The sequence below is a fragment of the Oenanthe melanoleuca genome, chromosome 1A, assembly GCF_029582105.1.
Source record: "Oenanthe melanoleuca isolate GR-GAL-2019-014 chromosome 1A, OMel1.0, whole genome shotgun sequence".
Classification (NCBI taxonomy): domain Eukaryota; kingdom Metazoa; phylum Chordata; class Aves; order Passeriformes; family Muscicapidae; genus Oenanthe; species Oenanthe melanoleuca.
Window position 1 is genome coordinate 57,129,464 of NC_079334.1, and position 24,886 is coordinate 57,154,349.

At 41.5% G+C, this 24,886-nt stretch overlaps 2 protein-coding genes across 9 annotated transcripts in view; one reads left to right on the top strand and one right to left on the bottom strand.

Moving 5' to 3' along the window:
• SRPK2 (SRSF protein kinase 2) overlaps positions 1-7,432 on the top strand; it is a 125,379-nt gene extending 117,947 nt beyond the window's left edge. For 3 of the 6 annotated variants that reach the window (XM_056514199.1, XM_056514244.1, XM_056514218.1), the window contains 2 exons: positions 45-137; positions 5,770-7,432. In XM_056514199.1, coding sequence (XP_056370174.1) covers positions 45-137; positions 5,770-5,954 — 278 coding nt within the window. In that variant the 3' untranslated portion in view covers positions 5,955-7,432. The remainder of the gene's footprint in view (positions 1-44; positions 138-5,769) is intronic. The other 3 variants (XM_056514227.1, XM_056514208.1, XM_056514236.1) reach the window with 1 other exon arrangement.
• Positions 7,433-9,139: 1,707 nt separating this feature from the next.
• The window catches only part of KMT2E (lysine methyltransferase 2E (inactive)), a 56,265-nt gene continuing 40,518 nt past the window's right edge, over positions 9,140-24,886 (bottom strand). For 2 of the 3 annotated variants that reach the window (XM_056482550.1, XM_056482551.1), the window contains 12 exons: positions 24,002-24,166; positions 22,718-23,026; positions 20,654-20,908; positions 20,333-20,477; positions 19,318-19,571; positions 19,108-19,164; positions 17,615-18,178; positions 14,474-14,775; positions 12,726-12,814; positions 12,511-12,624; positions 12,267-12,358; positions 9,140-11,412 (listed from right to left, as the gene is read on the bottom strand). In XM_056482550.1, the coding sequence (XP_056338525.1) occupies positions 9,898-11,412; positions 12,267-12,358; positions 12,511-12,624; positions 12,726-12,814; positions 14,474-14,775; positions 17,615-18,178; positions 19,108-19,164; positions 19,318-19,571; positions 20,333-20,477; positions 20,654-20,908; positions 22,718-23,026; positions 24,002-24,166 (3,861 nt within the window). In that variant the 3' untranslated portion in view covers positions 9,140-9,897. The remainder of the gene's footprint in view (positions 11,413-12,266; positions 12,359-12,510; positions 12,625-12,725; positions 12,815-14,473; positions 14,776-17,614; positions 18,179-19,107; positions 19,165-19,317; positions 19,572-20,332; positions 20,478-20,653; positions 20,909-22,717; positions 23,027-24,001; positions 24,167-24,886) is intronic. The other variant, XM_056482552.1, reaches the window with a different exon arrangement.

Genomic DNA, 24,886 nt, shown 5'->3' on the forward strand with positions numbered 1-24,886 from the left:
ACTGTTGTATGTTTCTGTTTTGCTGGCAATGTTCTCCAATGCAGACCACATAGCATTGATCATTGAACTGCTGGGAAAAATCCCTCGAAAATACGCTATGTTGGGGAAATATTCCAAGGAGTTTTTCACCAAAAAAGGTAACGGTATTTATGCAACACTAATTTAAAGCATAATGCTATCCAAAAGGAGAATATGTTCATTTACGGGTACTGAAGAAATATATCCATTTAATTGGACAGCTCTTACTAAAGAAGAACTTTGGTGTAAACTTGGCTTTATGAGCAAAGCCACAATTTGCAATGTTCATTTCAATATTTCATTTCAAACTCATTTGGGGATGTACTCAGCAAAGTGTGGATGTTAACAAGTGTCCTGTGACTGTTGTCTAATGTTGATGTAAGTGTGAGGACTCAAGTGATGCATAGCTTGTAACATGGTGAAAACTCATCTGCCAGCAGCATAGGATCCTTGCTGGTGGTCCAGCAGCTGCTACTGGTAAGGAATTAAAGGGCTGGGAAGGGAATGGCTGGGCAGTGGGCACTGAGCTGTGTGGCTGCTGGCACACCCAGGGAGCAGCAGAGCAGATGGGTGTGTGCCAGGTGATAGAACTCGGCCCAGGCTGCTCTTCAGGGCAGGTTTTTGACTCGTGGGGGAATGTGGTGATGCCTCAGGTGTCTTCCATCCCCTGGTATGAGAGAGCACTGTGCTGAATGGAGGGACAGGGTCTGTCAGGAGCATCATGTTAATGGTGGGGAAAATCCAGGGCTGCCAGGCACAGCTGGGGAGGGCACTTTGCTGCTGACAGAGCTGTGATTGCCCTGCCCTGTGCCTGGAACTGGGCTGGGCTGGGCCCAGCAGCTGCAGTGAGGTGTTGGTGTCCAGGGCTGAGGCAGGACAGTCAGTGGTTCATCCTGCCATGCACAAGGGCTGCCTGCTCTGTGCTGGATAGTCCTGCTGCAGCCCCAGGGATACAGGGATATTCCATCCCTGTGCCTCCCTGTCCCTAAGGAGGTGGCAGTGGTGGCAGTGCAGAGAAGGGCAGCGTGGTCATCTGGGAGGGAGCAGCTGCCCTTGGGGGGAGGCTGAAATGCCTCTGCCTTCTAGGTGGGTGGTAAAGTTTACTAATCAGGGAGTCAGTGGACGAGCTGGAAACAGAGCTCACCATGGCAGCACTCACCATGTAAGAGCTGAGGGAAAGCCAGTGAAATTTGCAGAGGATGGCCAATGCAAGACAAAGGAGTAACAAACCAAGCTGCTTTTTCAGATCATATCAATTACTGTTACAAGTTGGGGAAACTGAAACGTTTTGTGGAAGAACACTGTAGGTAGCCATGTCCTGCTTACTTGAACATCTTTTCTTTGCATCAGGCACCCTTTCCCTTTTCCCTGGCCACCCCAGTACTGGCAGCCTCTGGTGTCCCCAGCTGGGATTTGTGTGTAGAGGGCTGGCAGGGTGTGAGGGACTGGCTTCAGAGTTGGCCAGCAAGCTCCAGCATTTTGTTCTTATCTGCTTGTGGCTTGAGCACTGGAGATCAGAAGCCTTGTGGTACAGGCCTGAGGCTCTTGGGAGAATTCCTTGCTGTGGTCTAAGGCAGGCTTAGAAATGTTGCTGTTGGGCTCCTGTTTTGAAAACATCAGTCCTGGGTGAAAATCAAGAAATCACAATTTGAGTTTTGCTCCTGTCTGTGAGCAAGTTTGACCTCAGAGAGATGCTTTAAGCATTTGAGTTCTGCTACTGAAGTCCCAGGCACAAAAAGAAAGATGTTAGTAACCTAAAGAGTTTACAGGATCAAGTCCTTTCTCAGTAATTGCCTGAAGCAGTTTTAGACATTCAAATAGGAAGATGGATTTAAAAGATAAAAACATTTGTAGGTTACTTCTTATACTATAAAACAAATGCTCACATATTTTTATAGGGTCTCATCTTGATTGAGCCCAGTAATAACTCCAGGGAGTCCTTTTCTTCATTGTCTTCATGGAAGCTATTTTGACTGTAAAAATTATTAATATGCTTTGGCATTAAAACATAAAACCCTTTTGTTTTTCTTAGACCATGGTCCCTTCTGTTTTTCTTCTGATATTTGCTAGTCCTGTTTCCTTGTGAGCTAAACCTGTTCAGGGTGCTGGCAGGTGCTGTCTCTGCCCTTTGGAGGCTGAGCAGTGAGCAGCAATCATTGTGGTGCTGCTGATTTACCCTCCTGGAAGGGAGGGGGGGCTCCCTCCATGCTCCTCGCTTCCACCTGCTGCACCACCAGTCCTTGCATTATTTCTCAGGATCATGTCATAGATGTGTGGCAGCAGATTATATCCCAGTCCTTCACATCATCCATGTCTTACTGTTCAATAATCCATCCTCCTCTTGCCTGGTGACACATCTTAAATTTGTCTTTGACAAATTTTAAAGACTAGCTCTGGGTTTTTTTGCATTGTGGTCAGCAGAGAAAACTTTAAATGGCTTTTTTCCCCCCTAGTTCTTCAGAATTTTTTTAATGATTTCCTTCTGGCTTAACATTCCATTTTTCAGAGGGATCATCTGCTTTGACAGCAGGAGTCCTACAGCTCTGACAGCTCTGTTGTCCTCTGTGGATTATCTCCTCTGTGCTTCACTATCAAAAGTCCAAATTAAGAGCTTCTCTGAGGAAGTTCTCAATATTACATTTTTAGCATTTCTTTGAAAATTCATGCTAATGCCCTGAATACAGAATATACCCAGTGTCAGACTGGTAGGGCTTGTGCTTTTTTAATTTCTCCCTTAAATATAGCCTTGCTCTCCTCCAACTACATGGTGCAAACATCTTGAACTAGATGAAAATGTGTGTTGGCAGACACCTCCATTTCCTGTGCTACTCTCATGCTTTAGGGTGGAAATGAGAAAGGCCCACATTAAAATTATTTCTTAGACTTTTTGTCCACCTGAGTGGTGTTAATTATCTTTTACTTACCCTATTTTGTTTCCATAGTTAGCATTGTGATCCTTACTGAAAACTGAAGCATTAGTTTAAGCATGGCCCCCACACCAGTGATTTTTACTGTATCCTTTCTTCTTAAATGCTCTTACAATCTTTACAGAATTTCTTCTAGAAAGCTTCAGGCAGTGCTAAAATTTTGTTCCTAAGCAGAAAGACTGCTGAGTATTGTGCTGGCCTTAGCATGGGCATTCACAAAATGAGGAGTACTCAAACAGCAAGAACTCTCCTTCCTCAGTGGCACCAGGAGTCTCATTGTGCAATCTTACCTTACCTTGAGGGAGGAAAGATGCTGGAAATGGCAAAATGAGAGTGCAAAGATGAAGACAGTGGTGGTTGGGAGCACACCCACCTTCCCTCACAGCTAAGCCTCATTTGGTACATGATTACAGCAGCCCTTGCAGTGAATGCTGAAGAAACCATGGACATGATTTTTTTTTTTTTTTCAGTAATTTTTTGCTTGCAGTCAGTAACAAGTCACTTACCTATAACTTTTTGGCAGTATTTGAGCTCATGCTTTCCTGTTACATAATTTACTACCTGTTCTTTTAAGTAGTCACCAATACACTCTTTTGGAAACCTTCCAAAAGGTAAGATTTTCAGCAGTTGAATTTCAGGGTTGCACAAAGATATAAAGGACTGAGAGTGAGCCTGGAAATGAATGTGCTGCTCCAAGATGTGCTGTCCTTCCTGTTGTGAGGGGCAGCTGTGGGCCTAAAGCAGAGCTTTTCTGTGTGTGGCTACTGATGGGACACACCTGGAGTTCCTGTTTCTAGCAGTGCTCCTCTGCAGCTTGTGAGTGAGGGATTGTTGGCACACTTGCTCTTGTGGGGACTTGGTGACAGCAGCTGGAGAGCTGCTGCTTCCAGCACTGCATCCTGCCTAGGACCTACTGCTGAGGGCTGAGGCAGCAGGATCAGGGTCTGCTGAGCCTTTGGGGTTTTAATCCCCTGCACTGAGATGTTCAGCCCCCGGGGCAGTTGGGCAGACACGGGTGACTTCTTCTGCTCTGGAACTTCTCTAGCCACAGGCATGGCAGGACTCCAGCCTGAGAGCTGATGTCTGATGGCATTTTATGAGCAGTAGGTAACAGCCAGGGATGAGCACCATGCTGACAAACCACTTGGCTTATGAGTGGTGTGGCCTGGATGCCCCCATCCCAGGTGGTGAAGTGAGCTTGTGACGCCTGTTCAGCCTCCAGTGTTGGGTGAGACCCCATCACTCTCCTCAGTGCAGAAGCACCACAGGGTTCTCAAGTGCTTTTTGCAGTGTCCCATGTGGGCTGTCTGGCACCCAGATATGCTTGAGAAGAAGGGAGATGGCTGTGGGTTGCACTAAGAGTAAAGAAATTCAGCAGAAAACAGCTGCCTTTGTGTTTCAGCTGGTCCCCAGAGATCAGAGGGGCTGGGTGTGGCAGGGCTTGATTACTGATTAGAACAGATCAGGCACTCCTAAGTCTGGTCACATTCAATAAGAACTTTCACACACACAGATTCATGGCTACTGTAGTTTGTTGAAGCAAGAGACCATAGATTAATTAGATTGTTGGTGATAAATGCACTGGATCTGCAAAGTGTAAGTGCACTACATACCCGTGTTCCTGGCTGTGGTCTGACACAGGCAGAAGGCAGGTACTACCAAAGAGATGTCCCTTCTTTGGGGAGGAGAGAGGACAAGCTCGTTGACTTGCCTGCAAGGTGGGGTCCTATGCTCATCCTCTCCAAGGAGGATTTCAGATGTCAGATTTAAACTTCTGGGAGAAGTGGAAGTGCAGCTGTAGTCGAATTCCTGTTCCTGCTGTCATGGTGAGGGTGCAGCCACACCACATGGAAATGAGGGATGTTGAGAGGGATGTGCAGAGGCTGTGGGTCTGGTACAAGGTGACACCTTGGTATCTCTCCCTCCTGATGCAGCAGTGAGGGTGACCTGGCCTGACAGCTGCTCATCCCTCTCATCCCCACAGTGATCCCTTCACCACGTACTTCATGGCACATCTCATGGCTTTGGGCCTCATTCCTACAGAGGAGGAGCAGGAGGCTGAAGAGTCTTCCCCATCATGCTGGATGACCTGAGGGCAAACCTGGGTAGTGTAGCTGGTTTGAATGGCAGAATGGTTCTCACCCTCTGCCTTTTGGTCTGGGACACATTGCCAGGTTGGGGAAGTCCCCTTTTTGAGGGGAACTCCAGTCCTGCAGCTGCTGCCTCACTTGTGTTGGTGGTTGGTTGAAAGAGACCTGGGCAGCAGCAGGTGCTTCCCTCTCAGGAGAGATTTGGATGAAGCTTCCTGGGAATGTTTGCCTGAGAGATGGAGCAGAATCTCTGAAGCACCAAACCTTGGTTTGGTTAGGAATGAATCAGTGCTCTGCTGCATTGCTGGCAATGCCACGTGGCAAAGCAAGGACCTGTGTTTCTGAGACCTCCATCTTGGGATTGGAGCAGATTCTGTGAAATTTGGGTTCGTTGGCTGAGTGAGGAGAGGCCTGCAGTGTGGTTTGGCCATGGTGTGAGCATGAGAGTGAATGAGTGCCTGTGTGCACGGGAGAGTGAAGACAGCAGGAGCAATCAGTGGAGTCCAGGTGTAACGTACTGATGGCTGTAGGAAGAGTTTTTGGCTTTGACATGGAACATTCTCATCTCCTTGAGGACCTCGAGCAAGCTTGGTGTGCACTGCCCTTCCTGAACTGTGGTTTCCAGCCTGGTCAAGATGCTGTGAGCGCAGAGTGGGAGAAAAACGAAACAGAGATGAGTCGTTGACATGAATAACAAGGTGTTTTTCTAATGCCATTAATATTTCTGTTTGCAGGAGAACTCCGACACATTACCAAGTTGAAACCTTGGAGTCTTTTTGATGTGCTTGTGGAGAAGTATGGTTGGCCTCATGAAGATGCTGCACAGTTTACAGATTTCCTGATCCCCATGCTAGAAATGGTCCCAGAGAAACGTGCTTCAGCTGGAGAATGCCTTAGGCATCCGTGGCTGAATTCTTAGCAGAATCTTCCAGCTGTTTAAAAAAAAAAAAAAAGCCAGCAACCACTTTCCAATGCGTTGGACCTAAATGGTGACTGTCACAAAATCTTTAGCAGGATCACACGTGAGCTGGCTTCAATCCTCAGACCTTTATTTTGCTTGAGGTACTGTTTGACATTTTGCTTTTTGTGCACTGTGTTCTTGGGGAAGGGTAGTCTTTTTGTCCTCAGCTAGTAGTTTACTCACCCACTTTCTTCAGAAAACACTTAACGTGTCTTTAAGCATTGTTTCTTGTGTTGTGTGACATTCAGATGTCAGATTTTTGAACAAAAGAAACTTCCCCCCATGTGTTTTGGCAAGTTTTGTAACTATTTATGAAAAAAAAAAAATATTTTAGCTGATGCATATTATATAATTTACGAGTGTAAGAAATTTATCAAGTCAGAACTGAGTTACGGCGAGGAATTGTACAATTTTATCTTCTGGCAAAGGGATGTCATTCTTGTATAATAGTGTATGTAAATGCACCCTGTAAATGTTTATTTCCATTTAAATATGGGACTGGGGACTCAATTTCAGAGTAAAGCAACTAAGTTTTAGAGAGCTTTATAGCAAACCAATTGCATGTAGTGGACTTTAAACTGCTTTAAGGAATTGTGTAAACTTTCTATTCTGTAGCAGTTCCTGTTCATTGGGTTTTAAACAAAGTGGCTCTGGTTTACAGGATTTCATTCCCCAAATGGCACTTTAAAGGAAGGCTAGACTTCTTTCTAATAAAGTATGCATTATCATTTAGCACTCCCTTTTAGAACTTTTGCCTATTTTAAGTGCTTTTAAGAAAAGAAAAATAGCAATTTCCCTTACAATGTGATAGTGAAGACATGGTACCATATGGTGTTGCCTTTTTATAAGCACTGTAAGTTGTACTATACCTTAAGAAAAAGAAAAAAAATTAAAAGTAGAGCATGAGAACCACTCTCTGTGTAGAATTACTGATCTTTTATAATAAAAGTGTGTGCTTGGCATCAGTTAAGGAAGGATATAGCTGCAGATATTTACAGTGCAGTGGGTAAAATAATCCAAGAAGCAAGATCATGCTCATTCCATTCATAGCTTTACATGTTTCTAAAACAAATTGCACTAGCTTTATTCTTTCCCATCCGTAGACATACGACTGCCCATTGTAAGTTGCACGCAACAATTATGTGTTTCCTAGGAAAAAAAGCTGCATAGGCTGAAGCTTATAGGCAATACAGATTTTAGAATGTACAGTACGGAGGTGTGTTTGGGCCTCTTTTAGAAGTCAGTGGGATGAATGTAAGCTTACTCCTGATCTTCATGTAACTACAGTGCCACTTTTTTCTTGACTTTGTCCATATAAAATTTATTCACATGCCTTTGCAATAACTAGATTGTGAGAAGATAGCCCCATGCTGTAACAATAACCAGTTGTTTGAGGTGCTTGCAGTTGTCTAATTAAAGTGTTTTGTTTTTTCAGACAGTGTTGCTGGTCATTGGAATCTTTGCCTAGCCACGACTCAGCTGTGGGGGTGCTGGAGGGCTGGGAGGTGGGGGCTGGCTTATCCTGGCCAGAGAAAGGCAGCTTCCCATGTTCGTTTTGAAACACATCACCTGGTGTCGGTCAGAGCAGCCCCAGGGCTCTTGTGGCAGGAGAGGCTGGGTGGGAGTGGTTTGCTGGGTGAAATGTGACCAAAGAAAAGCGTCTTTCCTACCAGCTGTTCTGTAACGAGCGCTGTGAACAAGGGAGCGATTGTCCCGTCCCCAGGGCTGGGGCAGCCACTCCTCCCTGGAGCTGCCGAGGCACCGCAGTGCGAACACTCTGCCCCGGGAAACTTGTGCGGTGCGAGGCCCCCTCGGCAGTTGCGTTCCAGGAGCGTGTGCCTCACCCTCACCCTGGAACTGCTTTTAGTGCCCGCAAGGACAGCGCTGCTCAGAAGGACGAGGCCGCAGTGGACTCACACTGGAGGTAAAAATTCCGTTCAGCTTCACACCCAGCCCGGCTCTGCGGTGCCTGGCTGCTGCAGCCAGTCACAAACGCGTTCCTGAACACAGAAAATGCTGGCACAGCTCTGCCCTCTGCCTGGCCTCGGAGCTGCAGCAGCACTGGGAGCCTGCCCAGGGTCCCTGCACTGCACTGACCCCTCGCCAAGCACAGCTGGGTGTTTTATATTCTCCTGTATTTGAAATGATGTTGTCATTTCCTGGAGATACAGAAGAGAGGCAGATAACCAGATCTGAATGCTGGGCTAGACAGGATGATGCACATTTTTTTCAAAATCAGTGTCTGAGCAACTACACAGAGGATGGATTGGGTTTTTCTTCTGTTTTTAGTAGCCTAATGCTGTCCTACACTTCACATGCTAATGAATGTAAATTCCAGTGTGTGTTCTGCAGAGCCAGCAGGTGTTCAGGAAAGCATTTCTAGTGTATGATTTTAACTAGAAAGATATTTTTCAATCGTTAGAAGCAAATTAAATGGCCCCCTTTTTCTCATGTTGAGAAGAATTACCACTTCTTTCTAGTGGGTAGGAGTAGCCTCTTCCCCTCCTACGCAGTTCCAGCTTTCCACACGATGGTTCCCTCTGTGGTCTGAGGTGGAGCCATTGAGCAGGTCCTGTTGTGTGGGCAGGACTGAGAGCAGCTCCTGCTGGGGTGGCAGGACACCCTCACTGACAGAGCAGCTGCACTGGTGAGCACAACAGCACCATGCACCTGCTGCTCGCAGCAGCGTGAATAAATAAAACCCTTCCAAAAACCCCAAACTGCTACAGTTGGTAACCTTCTGTACCCTGTTATAGCACCACCCAGTCAGCTCCCCCACATCCCAACTGGGCCTGAGGAGGCACCAGAGAAGGGCAAGAGGAAGGTTCTGCAGGGCAGTGCTGCCCACCCTGTAGCCAAGGTCAGAACAGCTCCAGCACACAACACCCATCAGTGCCCCTGGTTACCCTATCAGCAAACTGACCCAGGACTCTGCTGTGCCTGGGGTGATTATTCCTCAACCTCTACAGAGAGCAGGGGAAAGAATCCCCTTTCCTCCAGCCTGTTCCACATCTGTCTGTGCTACAGAAGTGAAGCCACAGCTGGAAACTGCAGAGAAGTGAAGAGCCTGGCAGGGAGCAGGTGAGATCAGAGACTTCAGGCCACTTTCCTGCTGATAACAGCACCCTTTCAGGACAAGTAGGTAAAACTGACATAATTGTGATTTATTAACATGAATTAAAATGCCCAACCAGTGCTGCAATGTGACAGTATATTAAAAAAATTAAAGATCATATACTGTACTACTTTCACAAAGATCACACCTTTTTTTGCAAAAGACTTATTATATACAATACTATATCAAATGAAAGAAGCTTTAAGCAACTTTACAAGCGAAAGAAATACAGTATTTACAGCACTCGTCTGAGACATTAGAAACAGTCTATACATTAAATTACAATTTCTGCAAATAACTGATGAAACAAAAAGCCATGTCCACACCAAAACTATAAAAATCTGTATTGCATTGTTTCCTATCTCTATGCACACAAAAAACTGTTGACAGAAAATGGAAAAAAAAATTGTTAGTGCCATCACTTAGCCTGTGTACTTATTTAATTACATATGTATAAAAGTAATATAGAAAACTTTCACTAAATGAATTTAACTGCAACAATAAAATTTTAAACATTATGCAGCATCAAACCTACTGCCAGAAAAAACAGCTGGAATGTCCACTTACAAAATAAAAAGAAATACCTAATACTGGCTTAACAGCACGTTTTCAGGAATTTTAAAAAGCAAAAAAATGGAAAGGATACAATGGAAGAGCACTGGTGTTTGCTTTTATACAAAGTATCATGTACAAGCTTTAAAAAGTACCTTGAATAGGTACATATTAAATATACAGAGTTTATATTACAGAACATTTTAAAAATGCTTATAACTAAAGGGATCTGTTTTAATGCCACCCTGACCCATGGTAATTGTTCTGAAAGGTGGGTGGCACCTGTGCTCTGTGGATGGGGATCTGTCCTGGCACGGGCGAGGCCTGCTGCTGCCCCTGCACTCCGTGGGGAAGGCTCACGGAGCCGGGGTGAGGGCAGAAGCCGGAAGCAGTCGGTGTTGCAATACTGTTTGGTCCTTGAGGTTGGATGTGAGGCCCCTGACCAGGGAGTGGGCAATGAGATCCTGTGCCAGCAGGCTGATGTTGAGGTCCAGGTCCTAACGTCGTGTGATGCGGGGCTTGCGAGGAGTAGGAGGAGACGCTCGTGTGAGCGCCGGAGGGGAAGTGGGGGGGTCCTTGGTGAGAGGGGTGGTGCAACCCTTGTGCTGAGGGCGGGTGGTGCCCCGAGCCCATCACGCTGGAGGGAGGGGGCGGCGGGGGAGGCGGCGCCGAGTTTACAACGTGCTGGTGTTGTGCTTGCAAACCTTGGTGTCCCGTGGAAGGATGGGGAGGTTGGTGGTGGGGGAGAGGACCTGGTGGTGGAGGTGGTGGTGGCAAATGGTGACCAGCAGCTTGAGAATGAATGTGTGATCCAGGAGCCACTGCCATGGCGTGAACTGGACCGACAACATGTGCTACAGAGTGCTGCTGATGAGTACTTTGCTGCTGGACGTGGTGGGGGCCTGGAGCAGGTGGTGGTGGAGGAGGAGGAGGAGCAGCAGATGCCGATGCCTGGTGATGAATACTGGGGTTCTGAGAGGGCAAAAAATGCCCTGCAGCTACGTGGTGTCCTGGCACCGTTTGCTGACCTGCAGTGCCAGGAAGTGCTTGATTTGGTCCAGATGAAAACACAGTCTGTTGGGGTATGCTGCCCTTCAGCTGGCTGTAGCTCTGAAAGTTTCCAGAGGTCTGCTGGCTTTGATAGTAAGTAGAAGAAGGGGGTGGAGGGGGTGGGGGAGGTGGCGCATTGCTGTTCAAATTTTGTTGGTTAAACTGGCTGTAGGAAGCTGAAGATTGTCCTGATGTTGTCTGAGTGAAGAGCGGGCCGCTCGCCTGCGCCTGATTACTGGGCTGGAGGGTCGGTGCTGCAGGGTAGAAGTTTCTGTGTGTTTCCCTCTGGGGAGTTCCAACTTGAGGTGACTGTGGATGATGAGGTCTGTATGGAGATCCCAGCTGCTGTGAGTGAGGCTTTGGTGAAAGGTAACCGTGCTGCACAGGCGCGTGAGGGGTAGAAGACTTGGGGGGATTTTCTACGTGAGGTGAAGGGGGGCAATGCAGCTTCAAAGGTGCAGAAGGCAACTTCTGTGAATGTGAAAGTTGCTCAGCAGAGCTGCGCAGATGTGACTGAGATGGATGAGTTTTTGAAAGTGCTTGGACGTTGTTGGTCAGCTGTTTCTGTTGCAGCTCAGATTTTGGATGATTCGCACATTCAGTCTCAGGTGCATTAGCTGCAGTTTCCCAGTGCGAATCTGGTTTTGTGGGCGTTTTCCCAAGTGGCTGTGCTGAAACTACAGGACTCGGTGAAGAGGGCTGGAATGAAAAGTAAGGCAGTCAGTGCTCAATGTTCCAAATATTTAACCATGCACATGATAAATGAAAAAGAAATCTCAGAACGCTGTCCTCCCAGATTGTGAAAAAAGCGCTGAGGCACGGGATATATATTTGGTGTAAGAAAACCATCAATAAGAGTAAGATTAAGAAGGCACTATTTTTAGCAAGTATGTATCAATAATTCTTCCAAGTCAAAGATCACTGAAGTACTTTAAAGCTGTAACAGAAATAAGATCCATAAGGTCAAAGTCTGAATCCATTCTTTGTTAGAAGTCTTTGATTTCTGAATCTGAAAGAAGTACTTCCAGAGAACTTACAGAAATAAAGCAATTACTAGAGTGATTTAATGTTTTAAAGCTGGGATACTGCAAGCAAACAGACTAAATATGACAACCTAAATTACTTCATTTACTATGGCAATGACTCAACATCCTTTTCCCTATTACCAGAGCCCCAACTGCCAAACAATGCCAAACCTTGGCAGAGCAAGAGCAACCTCCTGTTAAGGGTAAAATCACATCACTGCTGTCGGTTCTGAGTGCCGGTTCTTCAGCATTCACACCTCACAACAGCAGATACAATCTCTTCTTTGTCTACAGAGTGTAAGATCACCCATAAACACGTTCAGCTACTGAAAGCACAGCGTATAAACCCTTTTTAGTGTATATGGACAAATATTCTTGCAAATGTCTACCTATGTTAAATTACTGCACAGATAAATGAACATATGTGTATGTCACCAAAGTAGTAAATTCTACAATTAACATTTTTAAAGGTAAATCAGAGATGGATGGAGCTATTCCTATGCACACTGTGCAAACACCTTGCATTACCTTGCTTGCTTTTGATGGACTCTTACAAGTCCTTTGTGAAGTATCTGGGGACGGACATTCAGAAGTTGGCTCTGGATTTTCAGAATCAGGTTCTACAGAAATAAAGCAGAGATATCAAAGTGGGAAAATCCAATCTTTTGCAGAGATCACTAAGCACTTTATATTTGACTTTAAAAGAGCTATTAAAGCTGTGGTTAGACTATTGAATATGTCAAGTGTCATACAAGGTCATCTGCTTACTGACCTTCTGTAATCTCAGTGAAAGAAGGGACCTTAAGCTGCAACTGGGAAATGAGATTTGAATGAGATGGAGACTGAACATGAGACGGTGAGCATGGCCTACAAGGTGATTCTCCCCCTACAGATGAAGCAGACCCAAACACAATATTAGAATTATTACAGATTACCATGGGGGAACTGGTTAGATTTATGTATCTTCAAAACAATAAATCAACTTACCACTGTCCTTGTCTTTCCTATGATCACTGAGAAGTAAAGCTCTCTGGTAACTTCGTTCTCTCACTTGTTCCACAGAGGTTGATGCAGTCCTGCAAGAGAAATAAATTTTAAATTTAATAGTATGTACTCCCCTGAACCAAATTTAGAACAATGTATACGTAAATACTGAGTCAGAGAAAGTTTACAGCAGCATTGGCTGCATGGTAGCAACCAAATAACTGGCTGTGCATAAGGAATATAATTACTTTAAGTGGTTTGTAGCTATTTTCTCCCACTTTAAATATAGTAATTTCCTGCAACCTTGTTACATTAAAGAACTGGCATTTCCTCTTATTAAGGAAGTATCTGTAGATCTGTAGGTTTTTCTTTGTCTAAACAACTGAAAAGTAAAAAAATAAAAGATCACAGTTACTGTTCATAGTCTCAAATTTGCAAAAAACTCTTCTTCCAGAACTGTAACTAGTCATCTTGCTAGTTTGTTGAGAATCTGCTCTTTAATAGCAGATGCACAGCTGTAAATTGTGTACCACTACAAATCTATCTCTGTTTAGAATTGCCAGATAGTGGGTATGCAGTGACAGTCACATCTCTCTTATAAGCCATTACATCTCTCAATCACAGCCTGACCAGGAACATCCTAAGGGACAGCGCTCCACAAAAATAATTTTCCTTTCTGGCAAGGACATAAGGCATCACTTCACAATACTGCTGTACCGGAATAAGTCTTGGTGCTGCTCTGCAAGTTTACTGCACAATCTAAGTAGTAAATTCTTCCCTGTTTAGCCTGTTTCCACAATTTAGTGCAGAAACTTCTGCACACTGAACTGTACCTATGCTCTCCCTTTAACTGGCTTTACAAAATCTTCTTTTCTGGAATAGCTGAAACATCTCAGCCGAAGAACGTTCAACTCCTAAGCCTGTGGTTCATCCCCACCACAGTTAGGCCTTCACTACAGCAGGAAGAACATCTGCAGGATTTATATTGCACCAATAATGTTTTGGAGACAGTGTCACTGCAGTTAACCATCTATTTTAAAGCTGCCAAAAATTGAGTGAAAAATTTGTGCTGTGTTTCACACGGACTGAAGTCACTCTAACTCCACCTCTCCTCAGGATCTGGGATTGTTTGGAGTACCTGGCACTGAACACACTGCCCATATGGTCTGCAAACAAGGGAACCACTGAGCAACTGCTGTGTCGCCACACACTCCCACAAGAGCAGGAGCTGCTAGCCAGGCTGCATTCAGCCCTGCACAGAGCAATTAAGCAACAGCAAACATCCCACACATGTTCCAGCCACAGGACTGAAAAACAGACCTCCTAAGGTCTTCCAGAAGCATTTGCTAATCAGTATAGGCTATTCTCCTGTTGCACCTTATACCCTACAGTACTTTTGGAAAGATTTTGAGATTTAACATGAAAAATTCTCTTCAGCTCACAGAAAATGCAGTGGAAATACAAGGACATAAATGCTCAAACCAATTACTATTTTGCCATTAGAAGATAAAAAAGCAGGATTAAAATAATTTAGTATCTTATGGGTAATTCGTCATGTATTCAAATTATTATGAGGTGTCTGCTATATTTCTGAGGAAGAAGTTAAGACAACTCTTTACTAAGCTGGAAGAAGGTCTTCCAGTGAGTAATCTTCAACAGCAGCCTTAATGAAAAATAGATTTCAAATACCAAAGACTTAGATTTACATAAATAATTCTTCTGAACTTTAGTCCTGTAGTTTTGTGGCTTACCACTGAACTTCGGGTTCACTCTTCTCACTGGAAGAAGATTCCTTAACTGCACAGTTGTTGCCAGTGTCTTCTGGAGCTGCATTATAAACAGTAGTTGGCAGTGGTAAAGGCAGGCTTGCAGTGTTATCAGCTTGCTCCCCATTTTCTCCACTGTTGTTATAGCCTTCACTAGCACCATTATTACTACTTGTATTTCCTCCACCAGCAGCATGAGGAGATACAGTAACCATGGGGAAGCTGTCTGTCTTTGAACCACTTTTTCGAGCTTCACGTTGCCTCTTACGGTATTCTAACAAGGACACCTAAGGGAAAAAAAAAAGCCAACAAATATTAGAAAGAAGTTCTACCCACTTCCTCACAGTTTATATAAAATGCACTATATTTCAGTACCATGTAATTGGTTCTAAAAAAAAGGGACAAAGATTAATTAAAGATATTTTACCACATCTGCAGTGGAATTGACAGAGTACTGAGCTACTACCAACTGTAAAGGTGATACTAAAAAAATGCTTCTGCCAAGAGAAGAAGTGTATGTTCTGCCCCAGGGAAGAAGCAGAAGACACAGGTCAGCAAAAAGTCCACTGCTGAAATCAGTCTGTTGGCTTTAGTTACAAGGGACTTCACAGTTTCTCCTGGAACTGCAGAATTTTACAATTATACTGATCTAGTAAAAGAGATGTCACACATCTTGCTCTCAGACTGACTCCCTTGCATCAGAACCCATTACCCTACTGCTTCATATACCAAATGATTCACTAGGCTCTTCATGCCTTTTTTTAAAATAGAGAATTTGGAACTTAGTTTTCCCAGTTTATTTTGAATTTGTCTTTACTGCACTTTAAGAGAGACTGATTAAGACCATACTTTTAAGCTAACTCTATTACCAAAAATAACACCACATGGTTCCTATTTCATGTATTATGTGCATAAAATCACTACACCAAAGTTCCACAGAACAGAAACCCATATCAGTGGTTAGTGAGTTGCCTCCAGCAAAAAAAATGTGTTCAAATTCTTTCACCATGAATCTTCAGGATTTGAAGTAGAAAGCTGCAATATTGACCTTCAGACCTACTTGATTCAGTAACTACACTAGTTTGGTAAAAATTACATTTAATGCCTATGAATTGTCTTCTAGTTATCAGCATTCTGCTCTGAAGCATACAGCATCCAAACCAACAAACTAAAGTGCAATAATGAAAAAAATTAATGTTTAACTGGCTTAATCCTCAACAAAATTTGACATCCATTTCTACACAGAGAGAAAAACCAAAGCAGCTGCTCTGTTTGCAGTCCTAAGGGGTTTTGTTTACTTTCAAGCAAATCTGAGACCCATCCATATGTCAGAGTAAAAACAGTGAAAAATACCTGATTTTGCATAAAAAGTTTGCATTAAAAATTATGTAAAAAGTTTGCATAAATCAATTCCATTAAGAACTGATCCTGACTTCAAACAATTTTGTATGATTTCCACATGACATGACAGGGACCCCTAAAGAACACTTCTTTAAAGAAAGCTTGTATATTAAGAAATGCCCATAGTGTGGCCGAAATGTACAGAACTGTATTGATAAAGGACTTCTACAGTAATAAAACAGAAGCAAATATCCACAGAAATGTAGAAATATGCAAAAACATCCTGCAAATACCTAAGGATATTGCTGTCTTACTTTTTTTTTTTTTGAGCATCCTACAAAATTCCTGAATTCTCACCTTAGGTGGGAGCCAGCTCACCACCTCTTTTTTTTATTAAGGTTTCAAGTTTTTGTGTGTCCTCAGAATTCCTAAACCCCCTTCTTTCAGGTTTTTTTCCTGGCTGTTTCTTCAAACTGAGACTGCTTCAGACAGGAATCCTGTGGGACTGAGGGGTGTCGGGGGCCAACACACTTTTTTTTTATTGGAAGATTAGTGTAGCATAAGCTCTCAGCAGTAAGGACCTGGAACAATCCTTGCTAGCAAGAGAAGTAGAGAGGGTTACTGAAGTACTAAGTGCTGACAGGATTGGTGAAGACTAATTTAGCCTTCAGAAAAAAAAAAAAAAAGACTGTCAAGTTACAGGAATTTTGGCTTATGTTTTCTTTACGGGTTTGCCAAAACAGGAAGGCTATAGTAATACACATAAGATCTATCAAATTCTCAGGGCTCTGACCAGGTAAGATCAGAGCTCCTACAGCATTGCTCCACTGATGCCTCAGCTTGAAGCAAATAAGCAAAACTCCAGTTCTGATAGATAACTACTAAAGGAAGACTACTCACTGCTCCCCAGCAGGAGGCCCCAAAGAAGCAGGCTGCAATGTGACCAAAAAGCCACAAATCACATTGTGCAGGCATGTACACAGGCAGAAAACCCCACCATGCTCATCACTACTTCCATAAAGAAAATAAATCACACCTTTCAAACAAGAAAAATTACTAGGCTGTGATGAAACAGAATAAGCAAACTGGTACACTGGAAACCACTGCCTTTCATCTCTGTCATTCTTTCTGCAAAGGGAGTCAACTTGACAGTACAGTGCAGTCTAAGAATTACGCAAAGTAACTTCCAGTCCTGGTTTGAGTTACCCATGACTACATCACTTCTCAACAAGAACTGTTTCATGAGAGTAGCAAATTCAGACCATGCTTATTTTTCAAACAATATTAAAAAAAAAACAAAAAAACCAAAAAAATAACAAACCAAAAACCAAGTTAAGCCAAGAAGAATATTTCTTGAAATTTCTAACTTTAAAGTCGGAGTAGCATAAATTTGTTGCTGCAATTTCTTGCAGTAATTCATAACAGATGCTCACAGTATATGGTCTGGTCTCTATGATGCTAGTATATATTCTGTACAACAGAATACTGTAACACCAGGTGGTATAAGCAACCATTTTCATTTTGCTGAAAAGTAATTATTTATTGGGCAATTCATTTAAGACTCATGAAATAGAAGTTGTATCTTTTATGCTGAAAAAATGAATTTACTAATAGTTTTATGCAGCTTTGCTCTTTGCCCCTCATTATTTCTCCTGAATGTCTAATACACTGTAGTATGCAAATATGAGCAATCAGTTGGTTTTTATTACATTGGGGTTCTTGCTGCTATAGAAATATCATTAGCAGACAATGGAAGACAGACCAAATGATTCTTAAAGTTATAACCTTTTTCTTTTGTGGAGGGTTCTGGGGTGTGCAATTTCCATCCATCAAACTGTCATTATTGACAGTCCTTCCAAAGCCAGGTGCAATTCCATCTTCTGAAGTACAAAAAACAGATGCTTCCATGAACATGCCTCTTGCGTCCTCTTGAATCAGGCACTTCGACTCGCTTATTCTGAATCCACCTCCTACCTCCAACTGATGTGAAGGGGTCAAGTCCCTCAAATTAGAATTCATTGAGAAATTTACACCTGTCCTGTCAGGACTTTTCACCCAGGAAGAATACATTGTGCCCCGTCCACAATGAGCAGTTTCTAATTGGCTGTTCGAATCAGTCCTATCATGTGTGGGGGCTTCCAGGTTTTTATGCAGTGCACTTTGCTCAATTACTTCGAGTCCCAGCTGGAGGTCTGACACAGATTCCATTTCTCCAGTGCACTGCCGTGTGACATCAGTCCTATTTCTTGGACTAGAATATCCAATAGTCTTTATTTCTTGCAGGCCCATTTCTGTCAGGTTGGAATTTCTGAAAGAATTCAGTGCTAGAATCGATGCTCTGTCATAACCCTGCATGAAGAAAAAACATGTAACTATTTTTTCACACTCCATCAAATCTGCAACTATTTGACATTGAGATGTGCCTTTAAGTAGGATTAAAGGCCTTCCAGTACCATGAATTTATCTGTTTTTAAGAAACAATTCTACAGCCAGACACTTAGTACTACTATTCCCACATACTATTCTATTCCTACATATTAGGTAAAAGCATTTTAATAAGATGTACATCAACCAAAGTAAAAATAAACATTAAGCACCAGGTTTTATTTCTGACTGGCAGAGGAAGAGCTTCAAAAGGAGCAAGTCTCAGACCAGGAAGCTAGAAAGCACTTGCTTCCACATAAAAGCAATCCTCCTCAGTGCAAAACACCTATTTCAAAGAGGGAGAAAGGAGCGGTTTCTCCAAGACACTTCCAAATTTTAGGATGAAGCCCCACAGCAGGCCACATGCATCCTACAGGCTCAGAATACCTAGGCATACTCCAACAGCACTTGCTCTTCAACTAATCCACCACATATGCTGATTTACTAACTTTCTGCTCTGCTCTCTCACTTTGAGCATAACTGGGATTAATGAAAACAATTAAGAAATGCTAGTAACAAGGAAAAATATTAATCTGAATCTAGCTACAGCACAGAAAGCAAACTGTTCTCTTTCTGTTCCTATTTGCAAATTGCAGTAGTTACTCCATTCCTTTACAGGAGTTGATCTTGATCCAAATCAGGATTTTTAAGTGATATAGAGAGAAACCAGTTTAAAACAGAGAATGTAACAAGTAAAGTGGAAATATAAAGCAGTAAGCAAGTAAAACCTAAGGGGAAGTTACCCTCTAAATTCTCAGAAACTTGCAATGGTAGGTGAAAAGCATTCACTAAGTACAGAGCAGCCATACAGGTGAAATTGAGATACCATTCACAGGTTTTGCTAATCTCCTTACCTCTTGGCTGTAAGCTCGCCTTTTTATTTCTGGGGAACTGTCAGGTGAGGAAATATTCTAAATAAACAAGAAGAAATAGCAAGTCAATTTATTTTTTAGCCTAGAGAAATACAACTCCCACACATTTTGTAGCAGGAGTACAAATATGATTACACTACAATGTCTGAACACTTTCTCTCTGAATGCTCTAAAATTCATTATAAATCTCACCTCAAAGTGCATTGTATTTCCATGTATACATGGAGTTACAGGAGTAACTGGTGAATATATGGGTTTGTAACCATTTCGACAAGCTTCATCTTCGGTTTTCACCCTTGGAGGAGTAGCAAACAACGATGGTTCAGAGGCAGTGATGTCAGCATGGGTTGGTGTGGCATAGGGAGAAGGAGTAGGTGTGGAGGTTTCTGAGAAAGCAGACTCCAACAGCTGATATAGTCTTCGTTTTTTTAGTGGTGTGGTTAGATCTGGATGTTAGAATTAGAGAAGTTACAAGACTTCCAGATATAACAATCACAGTTGTTCAAGTACTTCACGTAATGAAATGATGAATTCCAAATTAAAGAATTTTAAGATTAAAAGGGTCTCTGAAAGATGAACTTTTAACAGCCTACAGATACACCAGTAACTGAATCCTGTATGCTAGGATGCTGGGAAGAACTGTCTATGTCTCCGGAAAAGGTAAAGTCAACTTCTTTACATTTTTAAGACTGTTCAGCTAAAAGGTGGTTTTAGTGCACTCTGATTTTTTATTATGCCTACAAGATTACACAACTTTCCCACCTGTGTGCTACACTAGCATACCAAGTTTTAAAGGGATTCTAAATACATAGAAAAAGCATAGAAAAATGTAATTAATTCTTTAAAAAAATAATTTAAAAAAAATTTTAAAAAAATTTAAAAGCATAGAAAAATTTGATTAATTTCTTAATTCTAAAAGCATAGGAAATTTAATTTATAACCTGACCTCTTAATACTAATACCAAATCCATTAGTGTTTTTTTGACTGTAAATGCTAGGAAATATAATGGTTTCTTATCTAATATACATTGAAGGGGGAAAAGCTTCCAACCACTATGCAACTAAGCATTTCTTTCAAAGAAAGTATCAGGAAAACATGCAAACACCCCTGGAATTTTCATCAACTCATTACTTGAAAAAACACAGTGCTCCACAATCAGCTACTTCAATGTAACTCTTACACAGTGTATTTACAAAAGCTTCACACCTGTTAAGGAACAGCTGTCATTCAGTAACAAAGGACTTTTATGTTCACCATTGATGGCCGGACTTCTAGATCTCTCTTGTGATGGTGAATTAAATCTATCATTTGTTGTTGAATTTTCTTCTTCCAAAGCCTGCTTCAACCAACGCTATAATAAAACAAGAAGTTCCAATTAGTGACTTAAAACTTTAATGATGAACATTTCAAAATTTGTAACATGACTGGTTTGCCAAATAGCCTTTTTTCTGCCTGAATTTATGCTAGAAAATAAAACTTCTTTTTAATTAATATGGGATAGAACACCGCAATGAAGGGAAGCATTACCTTCTTACAAGAGCCAGTAATGTTTTCCACAGGTTCTTTTTTCCTCCTCTTCTCTGAAAGGAATGGAGAAGTAAAACGGATATAGTGCTTTGGAGTTGAATACACGTGTGGACTGTAAGTGAGACCAGGTAAAGAATTGAGCTGAGTAGCCAGAACTTCAGGGTCGGTGGTTATGCGAAGAGGCCTTTCTGGTAGAGTGTCTGTAGGCTTCCCTGCTTTATCACTCTTTTCACTTAACCATTCACTAACCAAGTGCTAAACAGAAAGACAAAAAAAAAAACCAAATCGTGTTTTATGAGTGTTTTTACCAGTGGCTTTTAAAAAGTACTTAGTTCAATCATTCATCTAGTCAACTATTACACAACCAGAAATGTTTTGTTTCCAGGCTCCAAGTTTAAGAATACTGGGCAAGAATGAGGTCAATTTTAGAGAAATCATAGGGACAGCAGAAGAAATCAGTACAGATTTGCTTACACACGTCAGGGGTGTTTAGTTTTTTGGGGTTTTTTTGGCTGTAAACTACTTAGTTCTACTGCATTTAATTCTCACTGAACATTCTCACTGAAGCACCCAGATCGACTGTATTTAGGATGCCAATTTAGTAGGAGAATTCTAAACCAAAATTCAAACTGCGCCTGAGTACCCAGGCTGAGGAGAAATAGTGTAACATTAATGGAGCAAAGTTAAAGAAACTCCTCATTAGATTTCCATACTGCCAGGACTGTGCCTCAGGCAACACGTCAGGCAGCTGCCTTGAACACTCTTCAACTGTAATAGTAAAAGTGGTGTAATTTAACACAAAGATACACTGGTCTAAAAAGGCTATTCTTTCCTAGCTAGTTTAGTGTTTTTTAAAAATATGCCAGTAGATTTTAGTTTCTACTAAGAGATAAACTAACCTCCTAGATTTTATAGTGATTCAAAATTAAGGACATGCAACACTAAATAATATGAATATGATATTAATGCTTTAACACAAATCATCATAATGTATTTTGTCTTTTAAAAATCCATTTTTATTTAATAATTTTTAAAGCAAGACCTTCTCTGCACTTAAGAGTACACTGGGTGCAATGCAGAGACATTTCAGATACCTGAAACCTGAATTTTACTGTACTTTTCTGCTGTTTCACAGTATTAAGGATGTCTTCCTTCTTTTCCGCTATGCAACAGGCAAGAAAGGAAGAAAGGTTCTAGTGTTCCCTGTCACAAGAATATAACAGTGATGTAAATAAGCAGTGTTATAGGATGACTCAGGTACCTTTTGAAAAAAAAAAATCTAAATTATGTTTGGGGGCTTAAGATTAAAAAAAATCTTGAAATTGCTACTTTTTCTTTTGACAAGAAGTTTCGACCTATGACTTTCTCCCGCTTTTTCTCCACCAATTAAAATTTTCAGGACTTGCAAATCACACTTTTTAATGTATTCTGTGAATTTTAAAGCAGAAAGCTGTACTGCTTCTGCTGCACTTGCAGAATTAAGATTTCTGAGTGTCTTTCAGTATTATGCCATTTTGTACAAGTTTTTTGCAATGCAGTCCAATGGAAAGAAATTTAAAAACAAAGCACTGAAGAGTGAAGAATTTTCCCTCCAGACATGCACATACACATTTGGGGTGTTCAGATGCATTGACTTCAGAACATCTGAGTAGTACCAGAAGCTAGTGACTTCCTTAGAGATACTGTTTGCTATCTGAAGCATATACTGAGCAAAGGAAAGAAAGGCAATTTTTACTTCCTTGGGTTTTTCTTCAAATTCAGCTTTAATTATATTTTGGTTATCTATATTATTTCAATCCATTTAGAAAGCCCATTTAGAAACCATTTTGTTCCAAAATTGCTCTGAAGATGTATTTTCGAGGTGTCTTAAATCCAAACTAACTTCCACTAAAGGATGTTATACATATTTTAATCTATTAATAGTGAGTGGCTATACAATTTTTCAAGACATGAGTAAACATTTTTAAAAAAACCATACATTCAGTTGCATACTGATGAATCAACCTGTACCTTTTTAAAAACTCTGTAAAGGTCCATCTTTTGCCCAGCCCTAAAGAGACTTACCTTCTTTGTTTTGGGATACTTAGTAGGGCATTTACTAAGTGCTGGAGCTTCTGTTTCAGTAACCATTTCTGTAACAACAGTTTCTGTTTCAGGCTCAGCTACCAGTGCTGCATTCTCAGTTTCGTTGTGCTGTGAAGTTACTTCCACATCAGGAGAGGAGGGCTGAATGTCTGAACACATGCTGACGGTCCTGTGTCGCCTGCGCTGCTGTCCAATGTGAGTTCTACTCCGGGAGAAGCTTTTCCTCTGTTTAGCTCTATTGACTTTCGCTGGGGTGGGCTTGGTGGCAGTTTCTTCTTTTGCCGGTTCCTGGGACAAGACAGAAGTTTAGCAAACAAATCCCATACACATTTAGAGCTACTTATCTTTCTTAGGGAAAAAAACCAGTCAGTTCCCTCTTCTTTTACAGGTCCAAAAATCTCATTCTCATTTTTGTTCTCAGAACTACAATACTTTTCTCATTCTTGAAGGCAAATGACAGGATTTCCTGTGGTTTGCTACCAAGCACACGCTGTATCATCAGCAGTATTCACAAACATCACCAGTCAGATGATGACAGATTTGTGCAAGAACTGACATTCCTTCATCTATAAGCTAGAAATCAACTGATTATATAATGATATCTTTCAGTCCAATATTCTTCCAATTCATAGTTTACTAGGTGTTCAGCTTTATCACAAAAGGTACTTAAGAGAATGCTGACAGCTCAGGGAAACAACCTGGACTGAGAATCATTATTACAAGTATTTGCAAACAAAGAAGCATCCATTAACAACAGAGTTAAATATTGTTTATAAAACATTAAGTATCATCTGCAAGAATTCAGAAAAAACCCCCAGACTTTACTAATTCATTTCCTTTAAAATAACAGAAAGGTTATAATACTATGTACTCCTGAAAAACCCACTGAAATAAACGAATTGTTCTCTACAGAGGGTGCCTAAGGACAGTTACCTCCTGTGGCTAAAATCAACTCTGATAAATACTTCTACCCTGAACTTCAAAGACAGACTGAATTACACAGCTGGTGCATGTGTACATGTTTGCATAAATTCATGTAACTGAAATTCTTCATTAAAGAATTCTATACATAACTTACCTGGAAAAAAAAATCAGGAGCTAATAGAATAGAATGTCAAGGAACCAAATAGATTTTGGTCAAATATATTTGAGTTCAGATGAAAAAAAAGTAACTTCATACATCTTAATATGCACCTCGCCATCCAAATTGACAAAATATGCATTGTTAAAAGCTAGCTTTAAAATAAAGCCCCAGATAACTACCTGAATAAATTCAGCATCATTGAGAATCTGTGGTTCCTTGCATTCTGATTTAACCTCTGTTTTTGCTGTGCTGATTCTTTCCAAAGCCTGTTCTCTTCTTTTTTCTCTTTTTTCTAGTCTGGCAAAAGCTTGCAGGATAGCTTCCATTTTCCGTTCTTCTCTTGTCTGATGGATTTAACAACAACCATGATCAGTTTTAGTCATAATCTTTCATATATATAAATATGTAATTACTCTCCCTCCTATTTTTTAAGTACTTTAAAACACGTTCAATGTAGGTCTGACATGATGATCAAGTTCAGCAGCAGCTTGGATTAAAGGGACATGCTCCAATCACTCCTTATACTAGACTTCTGAAGAAAGGCTTGCATCCATACCAGCCTGACAAAAAGAATTCTACTTTGGATTTAGGAATTTGCTTAATTTCTCGAATACTTAACAAAAAAAAGCATATTTTAAGATGCTACTTTTATAAACACTGTTCTACCAGAATCTAAAAATTAGGATTTCTGTGACTTTTTATTCAAGTAGGGAATTAAAATAAAATGGGAAAATCTTGACTCCCAATGCTATCTATAAAAATGGCCATTACAAACAGCAAGCAATATTAAAAGAGCAAATAATTAGATCTAAAACAGGCATTGCCAAGATCATCTAAAGACACTAAAAAAATTATATACATTTGAAGATAAAAGCAGATTTTTGTCAGAATGCAGTGATGAACCCAGATGAACTGTTCTCAAATAGCAAGCCTTGCATTTTTAGGATAAGTTCATGTAAGGATCTGACTTTGCGCATGCGCAGATTGTACAAGCCCACAAAAAGGCAGCAATTAGCATGGGAAGAGCAGGTGTCACTAAGCCTTAATGATGCCTTATGGGCAGC